Raw genomic sequence first — 21,252 nt, forward strand, 5'->3', positions numbered from 1 at the left:
TCATGCACTGGATTTGAAATTTTTTATCATGCATACAATACATCATCATCTTCATTCTCATTATCTCGTCTAGCCGGACAACTAAGGGGAAGCTTGGCTTTTTCATCTGGGATTATAGAATCCTCATTGTGGAGCTGTTCTTGGTGCTGAATTAAGTGTCCTGCTGTTCCCTACTGCCAGCTGCAACCATCTATCACTTTGATGATTTTAATTTCACAGCCCATCACTAGAAAAAATGGCCCGGATCAGGTGCATACTAACCGCTGTCTCTGGGTTTTACTTCTGGGAGGCTGCACTCTTGTTAAGGTATGGCTCAACCTATTGAGATATAAGTCATGTACAAGTGTTTAAGTAAGTACTGTACAACCTGTGCAATGCTCTATTGCTGTATAACCATATGTTTTCCAATCAAATGTATGCATACAGACATACACAAGTGTGTGTGTGTGTGTGTGTGTGTGTGTGTGTGTGTGTATGTGTGTGTGTTTCTAGATGAAATTATTACTATTAACCTTTATTATGCCTTTGTACAGTATGTATTAGACCACCAACTGTTATAATCACACCTGTTACTGTAATGCATTGTAGTGCTGATTACTGTGACAAGCAACAATGTAAAAGTTAGTTGCAGATACAGTAATACAGTGTATAGTCCTTGAAATTTCCCACAATAGCAAAGTCTGATAATTAATTAAATGAAATTACAGTGATTTAACAATATATATGAAGCAGTAGAAATAGGTATATAGTCTAAAAAAATAAATAAATATATATATATATATATATATATATATATATATATATATATACAAACCTTGATGTTTATGTGAAATTGATAGCAATATTGATATTTCCTCAATGTATGTACAGCAGAAAATGCTCCATTCAGTATGGTATTAAATCAATATTGTGACCTTGATTAAAAGAGCACTTAGCTAAATATATTTCAGAGGTAGCTACCCACTTCATTTTAATTAGACAAGATCACTTACCCGTGATTGACAAGCTGTAAACCTCCTGCAAACTGAGACTTTACAAATCACAGTGTACACAAGCCAAATGGTGTTTCATGTAGTTACATGCTTGCACTATAATGTCTGCTTGTTTACACAGTGAATGCTCTTATTTGACCATTGTGGGTAAGCTGTGTTAACCCCTTACAAGTTGCAAAGGTTGTACTGGGAATTGCTGTCTAATATCACAACAATGTGTTTTGTTTATAGAATTTATATGGAAATCATTACATTTGAATTAATGTAATTTATTTTTACATTTCATAATGTTATCTCCAAGTGCTTATGAATAATGACTGGATAATGAATCAATGCCCCAGTGGCTTTATAATCTAATTTTGTCCCAGAATTAATATGGCAATACAGATTCAAGGTCGCAAAGCTTTTAGTCTAAATCCAGACTTTTAAGTCTATAAATCCTGAGCATGACCGTAAGGTGCATTGCAATCGATTTTTTATGTGGGCCATTGTGTCAATCACTCAAATCATCAAGAATCCAACAAATGAACACATTTTGGCTTGCTAAGGACTTTAATGAGAATTGAGTCATTTGCTAGAACTCTTTAGAAGATACATTGTCATTAGCTTTGAGATCCCATATATAAAAGTTCATCTAGCAAGTACATCCTACTGTATGTTAATGATAAGATTTACTGTAGTTAATGTTAGAAATGGTAAGGGCATATTATGGTCAAGGTGTGAATAGTGTAGGGAACATGAGAATTGTTTGATATACATATATATTATAAATTAGTTTTATCATTAGTTAATTGCAATGGTCAATGAACTGCTGAAAACTCTACAGTCTTAATCTATCATGGCTGTCACTAGAACAAGTAGTAAAATGAATAGACTGGGGGAGTACTGTTTACTACTCTATGGGCCCACTGGATATTCATATGAATGATCATAATATTTAAAGAGTACTGATTTGTGGTCTAAGGGTTTGCTGCTTTGTTGACTGGGTTGCCCATTTTTATGAAATCAGGTTATTAGGTTGAGAGTGTCTGATCCCTGCTATGGAAGTGCTGAGAGATGCTTTACAATGTACACCCTGTAATAATAAAGAGCTGATTTATTATGGCCTGGTAAATCAATACACTAACTGTTAATTTTCCAGAGCTCTTGGAATTCCCAATTGTACTTCTCAATAATTCCTAAGAGAATATTGAAAAGGATAGGGGGTGAAATACAATTTAGCTTTACATTGCATGTAGGCTACTGTTTTGATGTGATACAAGCCTGTCTGAATATAATGCTTTTACTTAAAAGCTATCTATAAGTATACAGAAAAATATCTAGTACATGAAGAGATTATGGGTTCAGAAAGGATTAAGCATAATGGAAACATTAAACGCATTACCCAATTTGTGAATCTACTTTAACATACTTTGAATACTTTATGTAGCATTTACATTATTAAAGAGATGATTGTGTAAGGCTATGTTTACACAGTACATTTTTTAAGACAAGAACGGCTGTTGTTAGCGAAGAAGCGATTAAAACAACGGCGGCTCTTGCCTTAAAATAATGCAATACATTGCACTCTATGGGATCAACGGCCATTGTTCACACACTTTCATGAACAACGGCTGTTGTTCCCCTATGGTGCGGCCACTAATGCAGGAACGGCGGCCATTGCTTCTGCTTCGTTCACACAATATATGTCCGTTCTGATGGCCGTATATTGAATAGACTTCAATGGTTAATTGGAGTGCAGCCACACCCAAATGTGCTTGCATTCCAATTAAAATAAAATAGTGGCCGCGCGGCGAACCCGCTCTGAACCGCGGCGGTCCCGGGTGCCGCTTGTAGCCCGGGACCGTAGGTATTAGCGGGCACGGTCCGATCGCCGTGCCCGCTAATACAGTAATCAGATGCAGCTGTCAAACATGACAGCTGCATCCGATTACCGGATTCAGCCGTTCCCTGGTGTCTAGTGGCGGAGATCGCTCCCCCGGGATGTTATCCCGGAGGAGCGATCTACGTTTCTGAAGCCGGCCGGGGACCGCTCCAAGATGGCGCCGTCCCCGGCTCGGCACTCGTTTACCTCCGGCTGCAGCAGCCGGAAGTAAACGAGTGCCTATCTCATGGATAGGATAGATATGCTGCAGAGATCTCTATGAGAGATCAAAGCACTTATACTAGAAGTCCCCTAGGGGGGCTTCTAGTATAAGTGTTAAAGGAAAAAAGAAAAGTGTTGTTAATAGTAAAAAGCCCCCTCCCCTAATAAAAGTCTGAATCACCCCCCTTTTCCCAGGTTATAAATAAAAGTAAATAAATAAAAAAATAAACAAACATGTTTGCTATCACCACGTGCGTAATCGCCCAAACTATTAATTAATCACATTCCTGATCTCGCACGGTAAACGGCGTCAGCGCAAAAAAATCCCAAAGTGCAAAATTGCGCATTTTTGGTCGCATCAAATCCAGAAAAATTGTAATAAAAAGCGATCAAAAAGTCATATATACGCAATCAAGGTACCGATAGAAAGAACACATCATGGCGCAAAAAATGACACCTCACACAGCCCCATAGACCAAAGGATAAAAGCGCTATAAGCCTGGGAATGGAGCGATTTTAAGTGACGTATATTTGTTGACAATGGTTTAAATTTTTTACAGGCCATCAGATACAATATAAGTTATAGATGTTACATATAGTTTTAATCGTAATGACTTGAGGAACATATATAACAAGTCAGTTTTACCCCAGGGCGAATGGCGTAAAAACACATTTCCCCCAAATAAACAAAATGCTTTTTTTTTTTCAATTTCACCACACTTTGAATTTTTTTCTGGTTTCGCAGTGTACTTTATGCAAAAATTCAGCCTGTCATTGCAAAGTACAATTAGTGACGCAAAAAATAAGGGCTCATGTGGGTTTCTAGGTGGAAAAATGCAAGTGCTATGGCCTTTTAAGCACAAGGAGGAAAAAACTAAAACGCAAAAATCGAAATTGGCTCTGTCCTTAAGGGGTTAATCTAGCTTTGCGTAAAGTTGGCTAGGTAGGATTGGTTAAAAAGCTAATGTGTCTGGAAACATCTTTATTGCAACACAGAAATGAAGACATGTTGGATTTAACACTGTCAATTATACATTGTCAACTTATATAATATTCTCCATAAGTGTTTGGCAGTAATTTACTACATCCTCCTGATTGGAAAAAAACATGCACTTGGTTATTAGTTATTCAGACAAAGAACTAAACTGGACTGCACCTTTCACATATTGCACCCCCTTTGCTAACTACTGTACTTTGTTTAGGGTATAGGTACTCTGTTGACCCCAGGACTTAATGTAATGTTCTTATAGTCAACAAGTAGGGTCAAAAACCATGCAGATAATGCAGTGCCAAATTGAAAAAAGAATACATTTTTCCAATACTTTTCTGGGGCACAAATGTTAGGTAACATATTGTAACTTATACAGTGACTTAAAGAGAACCTGTCACCCTCCGTGCCATGTGACAGGCTCCTGACCCCCCGCTAGAGCACCTGATAGCGCCCGGTCCCGCATCTTGAGACGGTCCGGTGATGGAGATTTCAGCGCCCGAAGCTCGGCACGCACGCTCCTGAGATGAGTCCAACTCTCATAGAGAATGACTGGTGAGTACGATGCTCCGTCATTCTCTATGAGAGTTGGACTCATCTCAGGAGCACGCGCGCCGGGCTTCGGTCGCTGAAATCTCTGTCACCCAACCGTCTCAAGAAGCGGGACCCGGCGCGATCAGGTACGTATAAGGTGCTCTAGCGGGGGTCGGGAGCCTGTCACCCCGGCACCAGGGGTGACAGGTTCCCTTTAATAAAACTTAATCCAGAGGAGGTACAGAGAGATAAAATAGGAAGCATAGTAAGATAGTAATAGAAAAAATAATGGAACATTTAGGGAATTAAGTTGGATACAATGTACAGTATATACCACTGTATCTTGCAACATGAAAGAATACAGGAAATATTGAAAATTGTACACTGTAGTGGGGCCAAAAACCCTTTGTGCAATGGGCAATGTTCCACCAAGCTTGTTATCTCCCTCAGAGAGACTGTCCAGTTGATTGAACTTACAGGCGTGTAAGTGCAATGACACAAAGAAAAGAAATAATGCACACTAATGTGACATGTATTTGTACATGAATGACTAAGACTTTTTCTACACTTGTCTATATTATTTGTAAAAAAATGAACTCATTTAGAGTTTTATGAGTGTTCAGAAATTATTGTTGTGTGGATTTGAATACAAGTATTACAAGCTTGTTTGTGGACACTATTGGGCATTGAAGGGGGAAATGCTTTGACATTTGTTTGGGTCCACCTAGTATCTCTCAACTGACCCCACATTGGAAATCAGAGTAAGGTTTGGCTGGAGAATATCATTGAAATATGGTCAGGAAAATGTAATTACACTAGTCTAGGCTTTTGATATATGTGAAAAGAGATATGACCAATCCTCAAGGGTAAAATACAACATGTTTGTAGATATATTTAATGAAATAGTAGATTAAAAAAGTAGACCACAAGCCGATCCGCCATACCCAGCAAATTAGCCATCCAGATGCAGCTGTCAGCTGCATTTAAATAACTATAAATAAGCCATTCTTGGTGTCTAGTGGTGGAATGGTGTGTCCCCTATCCTCCCACAATGCCCCCCCGGGATACAATCGTGAAGGGGCAATCCCTGCTTATTACCTGGCTTGGCCTCAGCATCGCAATGACGCTGATCCCAACTCAGTGATGGACAGAGAAATACAGCACTGATCTCATTGATCATTAACTTGTATATATACTTCAATGATCTATATGCCCCCCAGTATTGAATACAAATAAATTAATAAATAATTAATTTGATATCGCCGCATGCAGAATCGCCCAAACTATTAAATAATGGTATTCCGGATCTTGCACTGTAAATGGTGTAAGCGCTAAAAAAATTATCACATCAAATACGGAAAAATGTAAATAAAAAGTGATCAAAAAGTTGCTTAAATGCAAGCAAGCTACCAATGGAAAGTATGAAAGAATGGTAGTCTTATACAGCAAGTATATCCAAAACTCTATATTTTAACTGGAAAAATTGTGGGTTGTCTTATACGCCAAATTGTCTTATATGCTCGGAAATACAGTACTTGGGGCAGTTTGAGTGCTGTGTAGCAGAGTGATAGCACAGTCTGTCTCCCTAGACGCTCTCCCAGCGACTATCACGTCAATGTCTGATGGCGGTGACGTGATAGTGGTGTACCAGTGGATATTTGCAAGGCCACATTGTGCGAGAATCTCTTCTTGACAGAGGTTCTCAATGTGGGTTCTGATATGCAGCTCAACAGAGCTCACTTCTTAATTTTGAACCTTTGCTATATATTGTTCTGATATTTCAACTGGGGAACGTATGTGGAGAGACAATTGTTTCAGTGAATTCTGTGCACCGATGTACGTAATGCTAAATTTCTTTCGGGGAGCTGGTCCCCTTCGTCAATAGCTTATGTGAAGTATGGGCCACAGACTCCATTAACCCCTTCACGTCAGCCATCTGTATATATACGTTCCTATTGCACATGCCCCGTGCAGTAGAAATGTACATATACGTTCCTGTTACTGACGGGGGTTTGTGATGAGAACGGGATCGCTGCAGGGACAGCAATCCCGCTCTCATCTGTGTACAGCACCGGAGATAATGAGGATCAGCTGCTATTCCGCAGCTGACCCCCATTAACCCCTTAGTGACCGCCGAAACGGCGGTCACTAATGGGCCGGTGCCGCCGCTGTATCTCATCTCCCCCCACCGTGAATCCACGGTGGGGGGAGATGAAATAAGTAAAAATCAGACCCCAGATCAGCCCCCTAGTGCCCCAGTCACTAACCCCCCCTCCCGCGGCGGCCATCGGATCCAAGATGGCCGCCGCGATCACTGTGAACAGACTAATGTCTGTTCACAGTGATCAAAAAAGAAAAATGAATGAAAGCCCCATGCTCTCCACCACCGGAGGTAGCGGAGAGCATGGGGCAGTCATCAGGACCCCCCCTGTGGGGTCCCGGTACAAGCGATCAGCGGTATATGCTATATACCACTGATCGCTTGTGCCATGTGCCGCCGGCACTTTTTATCCCCTGTCACCATGAATGATTGGTGACAGGGGATAAAAAGTGATGTCCCCCCTACCCCCCAAGTCGCCCCCCAGTCACCCCCGTCCCCGAGTCACCCTCCCCTACCCCATATACTCACCTGCTCCTGGAGCTCCTTCCTCTTCCGTGTCCTGGCTGGTTATGAAGTGCGCATGAGCTCCACAACCAGCCAAGCTCTGAAAATTTAAAGTGACAAAGACCAATTTGGTCTCTGTCACTGAACTATGATTACTGTGATAGAAAATATCACAGTAATCATAGTAATACAGTGAACATGAATGTATAAAGTACAAAAAGTGACAAACATACAAAAAAATAAAACACACACTTTTTATTATAGTAATAATTGCAGTTTACTCCCAAATTACCCCTAACCCCCCCCCCCCCCCCAGATTACCCGTAACCACCGCAGGTTGCCCGTAACCACCGCACGTTGCCCATAACCACCCCAGGTTGTCCGTAATCACGTCAGATTGCACGTAACCCCCCAGATTACCCGTAACCACCGCACGTTGCCCGTAACCACCGCACGTTGCCCGTAACCACCGCACGTTGCCCGTAACCACCACACGTTGCCCGTAACCACCGCACGTTGCCAGTGACCCCCTCCAGATTGTCCGTAATCACCCTAGATTGCCTGTAACCACCCCAAATTACATGTAACCACCCCAGATTAGCTATAAGCACTTCACTCTATCCGTAACAATTCTAGATTGTCTGTAACCCCCCCAGGGTGCCCGTAACCACCCCAGGTTGCCCGTAATCATGCCAGATTACATGTAACCCCCCAGATTGCACGCAACCACCGCAGGTTGCCTCTGACCACCGCAGGTTGCCTCTGACCACCGCACGTCGCCTATGACCACCGCACGTCGCCTATGACCACCGCACGTCGCCTATGACCACCGCACGTCGCCTATGACCACCGCACCTTGCATCTGACCACCGCACCTTGCCTCTGAACACTGCACCTTGCCTCTAACCACCCCAAATTGCCAGTGACCCCCTCCAGATTGCCCGTAACCACGCCAGATTACAGGTACCCACCTCAGATTACCTATTAGCACTTCAGTTTATCCGTAACCACAGCAGGTTGCCTGTAACCACCCCAGATTGTCCGTAACCACCCCAGATTGTCCGTAACCACCCCAGATTGTCCGTAACCACCCCACGTTGCCCGTAACCACAGCAGGTTGCCTGTAACCACCCTAGATTGTCTGTAACCACAGCAGGTTGCCCGTAACCACCCCAGGTTGCCCGTAACCACCCCAGATTGTCCGTAACCACCACAGATTGTCCATAACCACCCCAGATTGTCCGTAACCACCCCAGATTGTCCGTAACCACCCCAGATTGTCCGCAACCACCCCAGATTGTCCGTAACCACAGCAGGTTGCCTGTAACCATACCAGATTGTCTGTAACCATAGCACGTTGTCCGTATTCACCCCACGTTGCCCGTAACCACCCCAGGTTGCCTCTAACCACCCCAGGTTGCCTGTAACCACCCCAGGTTGTCGTAACCAAAGCAGGTTGCCTGTGACCACCCCATGTTGACCGTATCTACCCCAGATTATCCGTAACCACCCCAGATTACCCGTAACCACCTCAGACTGCCCGTAACCACCCCAGATTACCCGTAACCACCTCAGACTGCCCGTAACCCCCTCAGACTGCCCGTAACCACCTCAGGCTGCCCGTAACCACCTCAGACTGCCCGTAACCACCTCTAGATTACCCGTAACCACCCCAGACTGTCCGTAACCACCCCACATTACCTGTAATCTAATTTTTTATTGTATTTTAGTAACTGCGCTATTCTAATAACTGTTACTAGCTGCGGTTTTGCTCCAGCAAATTGGCGCTCCTTCCCTTCTGAGCCCTGCTGTGTGCCCATACAGTGGTTTATGCCCACATATGGGGTACCGTTGTACTCAGGAGAACCTGCGTTACAGATTTTGGGGTACATTTTTTCTCCTGTTCCTTGTGAAATTTAGAAATTTCAAACTAAACCAACATATTTTTGGAAAAATTCAAGTTTTTCATTTTTACTGGCCAATTTTGAATACTTTCCTCTAATACCTGTGGGGCCAAAATGCTCATCTTACCCCAAGATGAATTCTTTGAGGGGTGTACTTTCCAAAATGGGGTGACTTTTGGGGGGATTCTATTCTGTAGACATTACAGGGGCGCTGCAAACGCACCTGGTGCTCAGAAACTTCTTCAGAAAAATCTGCAGAGAAAATGCTAATTGGCGCTCCTTCCCTTCTGAGCCCGGCTGTGTGCCCATACCCCACCAGGTTGCCCGTAACCACCCCAGATTGTCCGTAACCACCACAGATTGTCCATAACCACCCCAGATTGTCCGTAACCACCCCAGATTGTCCGTAACCACCCCAGATTGTCCGCAACCACCCCAGATTGTCCGTAACCACAGCAGGTTGCCTGTAACCATACCAGATTGTCTGTAACCATAGCACGTTGTCCGTATTCACCCCACGTTGCCCGTAACCACCCCAGGTTGCCTCTAACCACCCCAGGTTGCCTGTAACCACCCCAGGTTGTCGTAACCAAAGCAGGTTGCCTGTGACCACCCCATGTTGACCGTATCTACCCCAGATTATCCGTAACCACCCCAGATTACCCGTAACCACCTCAGACTGCCCGTAACCACCCCAGATTACCCGTAACCACCCCAGACTGCCCGTAACCACCTCAGACTGCCCGTAACCACCTCAGGCTGCCCGTAACCACCTCAGACTGCCCGTAACCACCTCTAGATTACCCGTAACCACCCCAGACTGTCCGTAACCACCCCACATTACCTGTAATCTAATTTTTTATTGTATTTTAGTAACTGCGCTATTCTAATAACTGTTACTAGCTGCGGTTTTGCTCCAGCAAATTGGCGCTCCTTCCCTTCTGAGCCCTGCTGTGTGCCCATACAGTGGTTTATGCCCACATATGGGGTACCGTTGTACTCAGGAGAACCTGCGTTACAGATTTTGGGGTACATTTTTTCTCCTGTTCCTTGTGAAATTTAGAAATTTCAAACTAAACCAACATATTTTTGGAAAAATTCAAGTTTTTCATTTTTACTGGCCAATTTTGAATACTTTCCTCTAATACCTGTGGGGCCAAAATGCTCATCTTACCCCAAGATGAATTCTTTGAGGGGTGTACTTTCCAAAATGGGGTGACTTTTGGGGGGATTCTATTCTGTAGACATTACAGGGGCGCTGCAAACGCACCTGGTGCTCAGAAACTTCTTCAGAAAAATCTGCAGAGAAAATGCTAATTGGCGCTCCTTCCCTTCTGAGCCCGGCTGTGTGCCCATACAGTAGTTTATGCCCACATATGGGGTACCGTTCTACTCAGGAGAACCTGCGTTACAGATTTTGGGGTGAATTTTTCTCTCCTGTTCCTCGTGAAATTGAGAAATTTCAAACTAAAGGAACATATTATTGGAAAAATTCGAGTTTTTCATTTTTACTGTCTACTTTTGAATACTTTCCTCTAATACCTGTGGGGTCAAAATGCTCACCACACACCAAGATGAATTCTTTGAGGGCTGCACTTTCCAAAATGGGGTGACTTATGGCGAGATTTTACTCCGATGGCACTACAGGGGCACTGCAAACCCACCTGGCGCTCAGAAACTTCTTCAGCAAAATCTGCATTGAAAAAACTAATTGGCGCTCCTTCCTTTCTGAGCCCTGATGTGTGCCCATACAGTGGTTTATACCGACATATGAGGTACCTTTTTACTCAGGAGAACCTGCTTTACAAATTTTGGGGTACTTTTTTTCTCTTGTTCCTCGTGAAATTGAGAAATTTCAAACTAAAGGAACATATTATTGGAAAAATTCGAGTTTTTCATTTTTACTGTCTAATTTTGAATACTTTCCTCTAACACCTGTTGGGTCAAATTGCTCATCCTACCCGAAGATGAATTCTTTGAGGGGTGTACTTTCCAAAATGGGGTGACTTATGGTTTTTTTTTCTCTCTGCTGACACTACAGGGGCTCTGCAAATGCACCTGGCGCTCGGAAACTTCTTCAGCAAAATCTGCAATGGAAAAGCTAATTGGTGCTCCTTCCCTTCTGAGCCCCGCTGTGTGCCCATGCAGTGGTTTACGCCCACATATGGGGTACCGTAGTACTCAAGAGAACCCGTGTTACAAATTTTGGGGTGCTTTTTCTCTCATGTTCCTTTTGAAAATGAGAAACTTTAATCTAAATGTATATATTATTGGAAATTTTAATTTTTCATTTTTTTACGGCCTAATGGTGAATACTTTCCTCCAGCCCCTGTAGGGTTAAAATGCTCATTATACCCCTAGATTAATTCTTTAAGGTGTCTAGTTTCCAAAATGGGGTCACTTATGGGGGTTTCCAGTATACAAACCTCCTAAATCAACTTAAAATAAGAACTGGTCCCTAAAAAAAATCAGTTTTGGAAACTTTCACGAAAATGTGGTAATTTGCTGATAAATTTCTAAGCCCCGTAACACCCTAAAAAAGTAAAATATGTTTATGAAATGAAGCCAGAATAAAGAGGACATATTGGTAATGTGACTTAGTAACTAATTTATGTAATACAACTTTCTTTTTTTAGAAGCAGAGAATTTCAAAGTTCATAAAATGCTAATTTTTTAAATTTTTCATGATATTTTGATGTTTTTCACAAAAAAACACACAAAGTAGTGACCAAATTTTGCCACTAATATAAAGTGCCATATGTGACGAAAAAACAATCTCAGAATCGCTAGCATACGTTAAAGCATCACTGAGATATAAGCGCATAAAGTAAGACAGGTCAGATTTTGAAAAATGCCTGGTCTTTTAGGTGCAAATAGGCTTGGTCTTGAAGGGGTTAAGAATACTGGAAAAAACTAAGACACCCTGATGGAAAACTAATAGTATCTATTAAAGTTACTGGGGTCCATATAGTACTGTTGGTGTTTCACATGCAGTGGATACAGCCCTGCTTCTTCCTTTGTTCTGCTCCTATGGCAGAGCAGGGCAATGAAAACATTTATGTTATTTAAAGATAAACCTTGTTGAATGATGGCTTAGATGAAGGATGAAGTATTTTAACTTTTTACAACAATACTGTGAATACTGTATATAGATAGATAGATAGATCAAGCTAACATAGAGAAATGATTCAGTGATTACTACAGAATGTGAAAAAAAATTATATGGACGAAATATGCTGTGAAATTCCTACAACTGAACATTTCAAAATTAAGAATCTCTCAAAATCTACCCCTTGTATATAAATATAATATAACTAACAATAACAAAAGGCTTAACAGAAATGGCCAATAACTAGACTATTCTGATATAAAGAGAACTTATGATGGCAGATTGTATGTTAAAGAGTTGTTGGTGATTAAAAAAAAGGTCAAATGTCAACCAAGCACCTGTTCCAGAGTGACATGAGACATCTGTGCAAACCTTATTCGACAGTATTGTAAAAACACAAGAATACAGACCTTTAACACCCGCTGTAGAGCTGTATATTGGCAGTTATTGGGGGTAATCTTCTTTAATACTAAGAAAGTATGTAGAAAAAAAATCTTGATTTGGGGACATTATTGCGACCTTAAACATAATAACACAGAAGCAGAAAGGGAAACGTTGTAGCATGTTTGAATATTGTTCTAGCATGGTCCCACTGATGACTGAATAAAGAAATGTTCCTGTCCATATTTACTTAGTACACTGTTAGCTGTTTTATGCAAGGTATTCTTCAAAACAAAGTGAATGTAAACTACCATACCATTCTAACATATGGATACAATTAAAGTAATGAAGGATGCAGCTTGATCTTTGAATACATTCTACCCAGAAAGCTCTAATGATTCTAAACTGTTTTGTTCTACTTTCATGCGACTCATAGCACTTAAATGTAACTTTTACTAGAATCAAATCAAATGTATTGAATAAGATTCACAAATGAACATGCTGATGTGTCCTTTCTTAAAGAGTCCCTGTTACTACAGCCACTGCCATATCAGCTGTTTATTTAACTATGAACCCGGAAGTTCAGGTATCCATGGCAACAAACAGGCAATGACGGAAATGCATGTGACCCTCAATAGGATCAGAATGGGGATTGCATGCATTCCCCCTCACAGCATGTTTGTTGGTAAAACTTCAACACTCAGAATACAGCAGCTGTAGTGACCAGTACTTTTTAATGTATCTCTAAACTCAAATTATCATGATATGCATGGTGTGACAGTACCAGCTTTCCAAACCATCATCATCTGGTGATGCTATTACATAAGAATGATATGTTATGTATCCATATCTAAGGACACCTATTGATTGTTACATAAATTAAGCCTTTTGAATGTTCTGATATCATGTTGTTTTGAAAGGATTTTATGAGAGTCCTTTAAGGATTTCTCCAGTTCCTTAAAAGAACAGCCCAGAGTTATTTAATACAGAATACAGCACTTACCTTACCAGCTCTAGCACGTGTCCCCTCTAGGACTCACTGTAGTCACTGGATCCCTAGGTCTTATTCGGACCAGTGATTAGCTTATTATGTGTTTTTTAAGTGTTTTTGTAGTGTGGTTTCTATGGTATTTCAATAAAGATTTGTGTCATGCTATTTACGTTTAAGGTGCAACCTGTAATTCTTGTTAACTCTTTTGCTTTTTGATTTATAGTTCCTCTTGAGCAGGTGCACTCTCATATTCATTGGTGGTACCCACCTATGTCCTTATATATTTGGTTGGGGGTTAGCAGCTTAGTTCCATTGAAGTGAATGGAGCTGAATTGTAATACCATAATGTTTTTGCTAGAGAGTTGTCGTGCTTTTTCTGGATAACTCCTTTAAGATTTACATGATGCATCCTCATTTTTTTTTTCTTTATGGCTGCTGAGAGTTTGCCAGAAGATGTTGACACCATGTGATTGCACAGAATCAGTTTTCTGCTCTTGTGGAGCTGTTTAGTGGAGGCTAAGTTGACTGTTTAACAGATTTATCTCATACAGAGACAGATGTAAAAAGTAAAAAAAAAAAAAAACTTGTATCCTGAAAAAAAAAAGGTTGAAGTTCAGGCAGAATTAAAGTGATGACAAGGCGGTCAAAGGCAATAATTAGGGACCATTGGAACTGAATGGTTATGACTAAATTTAACCTATGTTAACATTTTATCAAATTATCAGGAGCAGCAACTGTAGTCAACTGAACGTGTATTTTACCAGCTTGAAGAATCATTGGTGCTCAAAACAACTTCTGAATTCCCCTCTTATGTTAATGAAGGGGGATTTAAGCATGAAATCATTTCTTAGAAGGATAATAACAGACTCCTGCACTGTACACTGTGGCCCCTGAATTCCTCTTGGGTAAAGTGAAAGGGAGATTTTTGGAAATCTAAAAAATTATTATTTTGTTACTGTGCCTTTAAAATCAGCAGTACACTGCAATGAAGATTGAACTGACATAAATCTCCATCCAATTGCAAGCATTCAGGTGTTCTGTAGGACACTGAATCATCTTCAATAAGATCACCGAGTCCATGCTTACAGGACCCCTCTGATGCCGTCTTCTGATTTGTCACTGTGACATGTCAGGACATTATTTAATAGATAGACCATGAAGAGAAAATAATCTTTAGGGTTTATGCTGAATATTTATTGAAATCATCAAATGATCCAGTAAGAAAAATGTCACTATGGTTCATTGTTATGTCATTACGCTCTGAGACTATTTGTATGGCTGGCGAATTGATAGTTATACAATATGTATTATTTAACAATCAAACAGCACAATTTCTTTGGATGATAATGTGTTTGGTCATGGACTGAAAAAACATTTAGTTAAACGTTACTACAGTATTTATCAAACTGTAACACTAGGAATTTTCATGTATTATTTATATATTTGTTTGCAGACTGTGCAGTTACACATTCTAAATATATATGTCTTTAGCGCCAAATTGATGGTTTATCAAGTTGCATGTTATCTGTATTCCTATTGCATTTTCTGTTCTAACATCCCCATTAGCATCCCCAACAATACCTTACGTAGAATCAAATAGATAGGTAAGGCTATGTACGTACACCGTCAAAAAGCTGTTTTTATTGGTCGAACATTTTTTACAGCGTCAAATAACGGGGGCTATTGTAAGTAGGGCCGTTATGTGATGGTAAATGATGGCCGTCATTTTGACAGTGTGAGAACATAGCCTTAAAGTGACTGTACCACCAGGCCCAGACTGAAGCACTGGAGGCGGGCCGACCCACCCTTAGTGGGAAGAAACTCCAGCCCCTCCATGACGTGACTCCATTAGAATCAATGGAACCCTATCATAGAGGGGCTAGTTTTTCCTCCCACTAAGGGTGGGTCGGCCCACCTCTAGTGCTTCAGCCTGGGCCTGGTGGTACAGTCACTTTAAACTCCTGTCAATTGAATCTGCCGCAAGCTGCGTGGTTAGCTGTCAATATAGAGTGTATGGGGCTCTCCCAACACTCTAACAACAGTGTGAATCGTTACTCTTAAAGAACACAGGAACTGCTGGCTGTGCCTAACATTCCTGAGGACAGGGGGCGGGGGTGGGGGATGTGTGTGACAACTGAGTTCAATCAGATCAATACAATCAGAGGGTTGCTATTAATGGTATGCATTCTGAGCAGAGACAGGTTACAAGTAGTGTTCTGCATTGGTCTGTTGGGGGTAATAATTTTTTTTAATATGTTTGTAAGTGATATAGGAGAAGGTTTGGTAGGTAAGGTTTGTCTGTTTGATACAAAAGTGTGCAAAAGGATTGATGTTCTGGAGGTGTCTGTAATATTAAAAATTATTTAGCTTTATTAGATAAATGGTATTTACCATGAAAATTGCAGTTCAGAGTTTTAAAATGAAAAAAAAAAAAAAAAAAAACAAATTCTCTAAATATTAGGCTATGGTCCCACTTTGGGAACATAGCGGGAGAAGATGTCCATCTTGTAATATAGACAGCGGCTAATAATGATCATGATCTTTGTTAAAGGTGATCTCCTTTCCCGCTATGTTCCTACTAGTGTCAGTGAAGACTTAGGGATTAGTGATTTTTGACATCTTCAAAAAAACCAACAGCACAACTAGGGGGTAGGAAAAGCAAGGTAAATGGTTGTACAGCTATGGGTATAACCAGTACAAATAGGGAATTAGGTTCCTGCTGTATAGAACCATGTTCAGTTCTGGAGACCTCACCTACAAAAATATGTTTATTAAACAGGTCCAAGAAAGGGCTTCACAAACTGTGGAAGGTCTAAGACTAAAACATATCAAAATTACCTAAAGAGCTATATCTGTCTGGAGCAAAGAAGGGAAATGAAGGGGAATGAATTGATTAACTAAGCACAAGAACAAGGGGGCACAATCTGAGGTTTGTTGGTGGGAAAATAGAGATTATAGGATGTATTGGTACCAAGATTGACATTCTGGGAAAATTCCTTTTATCCTATTAAAGCTAAACTAATTTTTGCAATTGCATCCACTAATTTCTGACTCAAGTCACTAGGAAAAAAGAGTGTTATTATATTTTTGTGATTCTCTGTTTTCTAAATGCCAAAGATATAAACATGCTACACATCGTATCCAAATGGGTAAACTAGAACACTTTAAAATAGGATTCAATAGGATTCTATATCAAATGTATTTGCCTGCTGTGTAGTGAATGAGGTTTATTTGCATCTTGGAGAATGAATAAAGACATTTTAAATAGGAAGAGCAGCTTCAATGGAATGAGATTTTTTTTCTTTTAAATCAGCGACTCTTGACCTAACTACCATAAAACAGTAAGGTGGGGGAGTAAAGCATTGTAGAATTCCTGCTCAATGCTGTATGCTGAGATTTATCTCTTCCTTTACCTTCCCCCATCCCATGCATATTTGAGTAGGTTTAAATTAGCCTGACATCATTTCTGTAAGGTTTCTTTACAGTGTTTCCTTATTTAAGATTTTTCAGATGCTTGTTAAGAAAAATACTATACACTTCTACCTAAGGGTAACATATGGCCTAGCATTATTACCCTAAAACGCTGTAAAAAAAAATCCAATGAAAATGCCATGAAAAAGCATCATTTGCCTATGTATGAATCCACCCTACAGCTATATTGCCACAATGATCATTAATAACAGCCGTTATTTTGCAACAATTTCCATTATTTCTTCTTATTTTTACATTGTAGGAACATAGCCTAAGGCTACGACCACATAGGGGCCTATTTCATGGGAGCAATAATCGGCCAAATCGGCCCCATTCGGCCCGATTCGGCCGATTATCGCTCGGTGGAATAGAGAAAACGATCAGCCGATGATTGTGTCATCGGCTGATCATTTATTTAGGTCCAGACCTAAAATCATCGGTCCCCCACCGCGCATCGCTATGGGCGACCGACAATTTGAGAAGCAGCAGCATACATTACCTGGCAGGACTTCTCCTCGGCTCCGTCTTCCTCCCCGGGTCCTGCGGCACAGCATCAGCAGCTCAGCAGCAGGACCGCCGCAGCCAGTGATTGGCTGAGCGGTCTGACAGCTCAGTAAGGCCGCTCCGGAGACCCGGGGAGGAAGACGAAGTCGAGGAGAAGTCCTGCCAGGTATTTTATGCTGCAGGGGCTGCAAGGACATCGATAACGATGTCCCTGCAGCCCTCACTCAACAATCATCGGCTGTGGGATTGGCCCAGTAAACGAGCGCTGATCTAGAAGATCGGCCCTCGTTTACATCGTTGATAGGGCCCCCATCGGCTCGTGAAATAGGACACATATTGTCTTTTTTAGCCACCTGACAGACTTCTTTTTAAACAGCCATCATTGAGCACCTAAATAACCACCGTTAGTTCAAAACAACGGCCATTTTTCCACAAATAACAGCCGTTGTTTAGAAATAACTGACATTATATGGGCCATCCAAAAAACGTCCACCAAACAGCCAAAGAAAAGATGTGTGGTTTTAGCCCAAAAGTAATCATTTCTTTTTTGTTATATTCTGGGAAATTCCTGACAAAGTTTTAAGGAGACCCAGGAGAATTACTTTATAATCAGTAAAGTGTATAACGTAGAGATATCACATGTAGCTGCTATGGGGCCAATGAGATGGGGGCATCTGAGGCATTTTTTTTCACATTGATACTTTACATTGTCAAAGAAAATTGCTGCATGTGTGTTATGTAACCTGTGTGTATTGAGTGCCCCCGTATCTTTTTCTACATATTGGTGATTATACTAAGGAACGTCTGGCTTTCAAGGGGAGCACCCCGGATGCAATAGTATTGTCATGCAAAAATACCAGCCTGCTAAAGTGTGTGAATCGTGCCTAATGAGTAGTGCCGGTACTATGCTCCTACAATAAGGTTCTGTTTGTATTGAAAAATACTACTCTTATATTATTAATAAACCAATAAAAGGTGGAAAGCAGTAATTGGAGATGAGCAAAAGTACAGTAAGTTTGGGTTTGCAAAACTCTAAATGCTTATCCATAGGCTATTTTCATGTTTTCCAGGCATCCCTAGGGCTACATCTATCTTCTCCAGCCAGTGGGAGACAAATGGCGAGCATTCTGGGCTTCACAAACTTAATTGTTCAAGCAGATTTCTCTTGAGTCTGTCTTGTTTACTAGTATGGACCTGCAACAGGAGGTTACCTTTTCTTAACCTCCTTTTCTGGACCTTACTCATTGAATTATTAAAATTTTTAACAGTTTATTATAATTTTACTTTAAATAAAAATCCTATAAACAATAAAAACATTTAAAATAGTAACCTCACTATTAGTTGATGCTTCCTAACGCAGAAAAATGTAAGACAAATAAAATAGAAAGACAATTAGGGAATGTTTACACACCGTCAAAAAGCTGTTGTTGTTGGACAACGTTATTTAACAGCAAATAATGACCGTTATTTTACAACGGCCACTATTTACATAGTGGTGCAAATAGCGGTCATACTTTGCAATTAGATGATGGCTGTCCAATAAAAAAGGCCAACATTTAACCCTTTGAGGACCAGGCCCAAAATGACCCAGTGGACCGCGCAAATTTTGATCTTTGCGCTTTCGTTTTACCCTCTTGCCCTTCTAAGAGCTCAAGCACTTTCAGTTTTCTATCTACAAGGCCATGTAAGGGCTTGTTTGTTACAGGAATAGTTGTACTTTGTAATGGCATCTTTCATTTTACCATAACATGTATGACGGAATCCCAAATATATTATTTATGAAGATATAAATAGGTGAAATCGTGAAAAAGAATGCAATATGGTAACGATTGGGGGGTTCCCGTGTCTACGTAATGCACCATATGGTAAAAGCAACATAATGCTATTACTCTATAGGTCAGCCCGAACACAACCATATGCAGGTTTAACACAGATTCTCTAATGTTACATATATTTTTTTAATGAAATCCTTTTTTTTTTGGCAAGTAATTATTAATAAAATGGGCCTATTGTGACGCTTATAGCAGTTATATTTTTTCACCTATGGGGCTGAATGGGGTGTAATTTTTTCCGCCATGATTTCTAGTTTTTATTAATACCATATTTGTGAAGATCGGACGTTTTGATAACTTTTTATAAATTTTTTTTATATATAATGTAACATAAAATCGGTAATCCTCGCACTTTTTTCCCTCTTTTCGTCTACGCCATTCACCGTTCGCAATGACGCTTGTTATATTTTAATAGATCAGACAATTACGCACGCTACAGTATATTATATGTTTATTTATTTATTTTTATATGTTTTATTTATATAATGGGAAAGGGGGGTTTTGTGGTAGTGTGTTAGTGATTTTAGCTTTCTTAATTTATTTTTTACACTGATCATTGCTATGCCATAGGCATAGCATTGATCTGTGTTATCGGCGCTCTGCTCATTGAGCAGATCGCCGATTGGACCGTGCGGAGGCAGGTGAGAGACCTTCAGCAGTTCGTTTTAACGACCGGGACCCCCGCAGTCATGCTAGTCGTAGGATACTATATTACGTGACCATTTTGTACAAAGGGGAAAGTGTTTATTTATTTATTTATTTTTATAAAATTGGCATTATTCATTATCAATAAAATAGGGACAAGCCAAATACATAGCATATGCAGTCTAAAACCAGATAAACAAAAACTCTATTTTCACAAAGAAGTAGTAAAACGACACAGATTAACATTTCTACTGGGCAAACAAGGCCATGAAAGGCTAGGCTTAACATTTCTATGTGTGGAGTCACTGAAGTGTGATAACAATTATCCTTTATGGCTATCCAAGTGAATGATAATGATTATTGATCCATAGAGTGTACATCTGTCCTTAGCTTTGCACACTGTGAAATTAGATCAGTATGTGACTGAGATGTTTGTTCAATATGAAGAGTTAAAAGATGTTAAACATAGCAAATATAATTTAATCATACATAGCAGTGCTTGTTATCACTGTGGGTCACACTATCCATTATCTAGTTATTACAACAAGTGGAGTACCCCTAGGTCACCTGCCCCTGTGTGACTTCTCTTCTAATTTGTTTTATGTTGAAAATACTAATTATTAAATCAACTGAAAAATACATTAAATATTTGCAGTTTAAATTATCTCAATGTCCTATGAACACATGTCCCTGCCACTTTACCAAGTCTGATTATAGGTTTTATCTATTATAAGTCTGATCTGGAAAAATGATATCTAATGATTGTGAGACAGCAATGATGATTACATAGGGACACTGTACACATTAGAACATGATACATGGATATGCCTTTAATGTCTAATATACGAATAACCCTTCAACTAGAAAGTACCATTTTATCGATATGCCCCCCCCCCCCCCCCTCTGAAAAAATGTATCCTCTGGTTTCTCACATATTCTAGAGATGTCCCTTGGCTTCAGGCATGATGCTACATCTATGGTATAAATGCATCTTAATTGTGTCTTCAGAATATAACATGATGTGTTGGGCCACTATATACTTATCTCTTGAAATTGACTTACTATTAATGCTACCAAGCTTTTAATATTTAAGGAAATGAGTTATCAAAATGATCTATGGTTTAAACAAAGTTGTTGTTTTTTGTTACACATATTAAAAAAAAACTTGATGTTTTTTTCTTATATTTTCTATTTTACCATTTATATTTTA

At 40.2% G+C, this 21,252-nt stretch overlaps 1 protein-coding gene across 1 annotated transcript in view; it reads left to right on the forward strand.

Annotated features, from left to right (window-relative positions):
* Positions 1-235: 235 nt before the first annotated feature.
* GLRA3 (glycine receptor alpha 3) overlaps positions 236-21,252 on the forward strand; it is a 132,440-nt gene continuing 111,423 nt past the window's right edge. Inside the window, exon 1 of the mRNA XM_069977800.1 lies at positions 236-306. Coding sequence (XP_069833901.1) covers positions 236-306 — 71 coding nt within the window. The remainder of the gene's footprint in view (positions 307-21,252) is intronic.

The sequence above is a fragment of the Dendropsophus ebraccatus genome, chromosome 7 (assembly GCF_027789765.1).
Source record: "Dendropsophus ebraccatus isolate aDenEbr1 chromosome 7, aDenEbr1.pat, whole genome shotgun sequence".
Classification (NCBI taxonomy): Eukaryota; Metazoa; Chordata; class Amphibia; order Anura; family Hylidae; genus Dendropsophus; species Dendropsophus ebraccatus.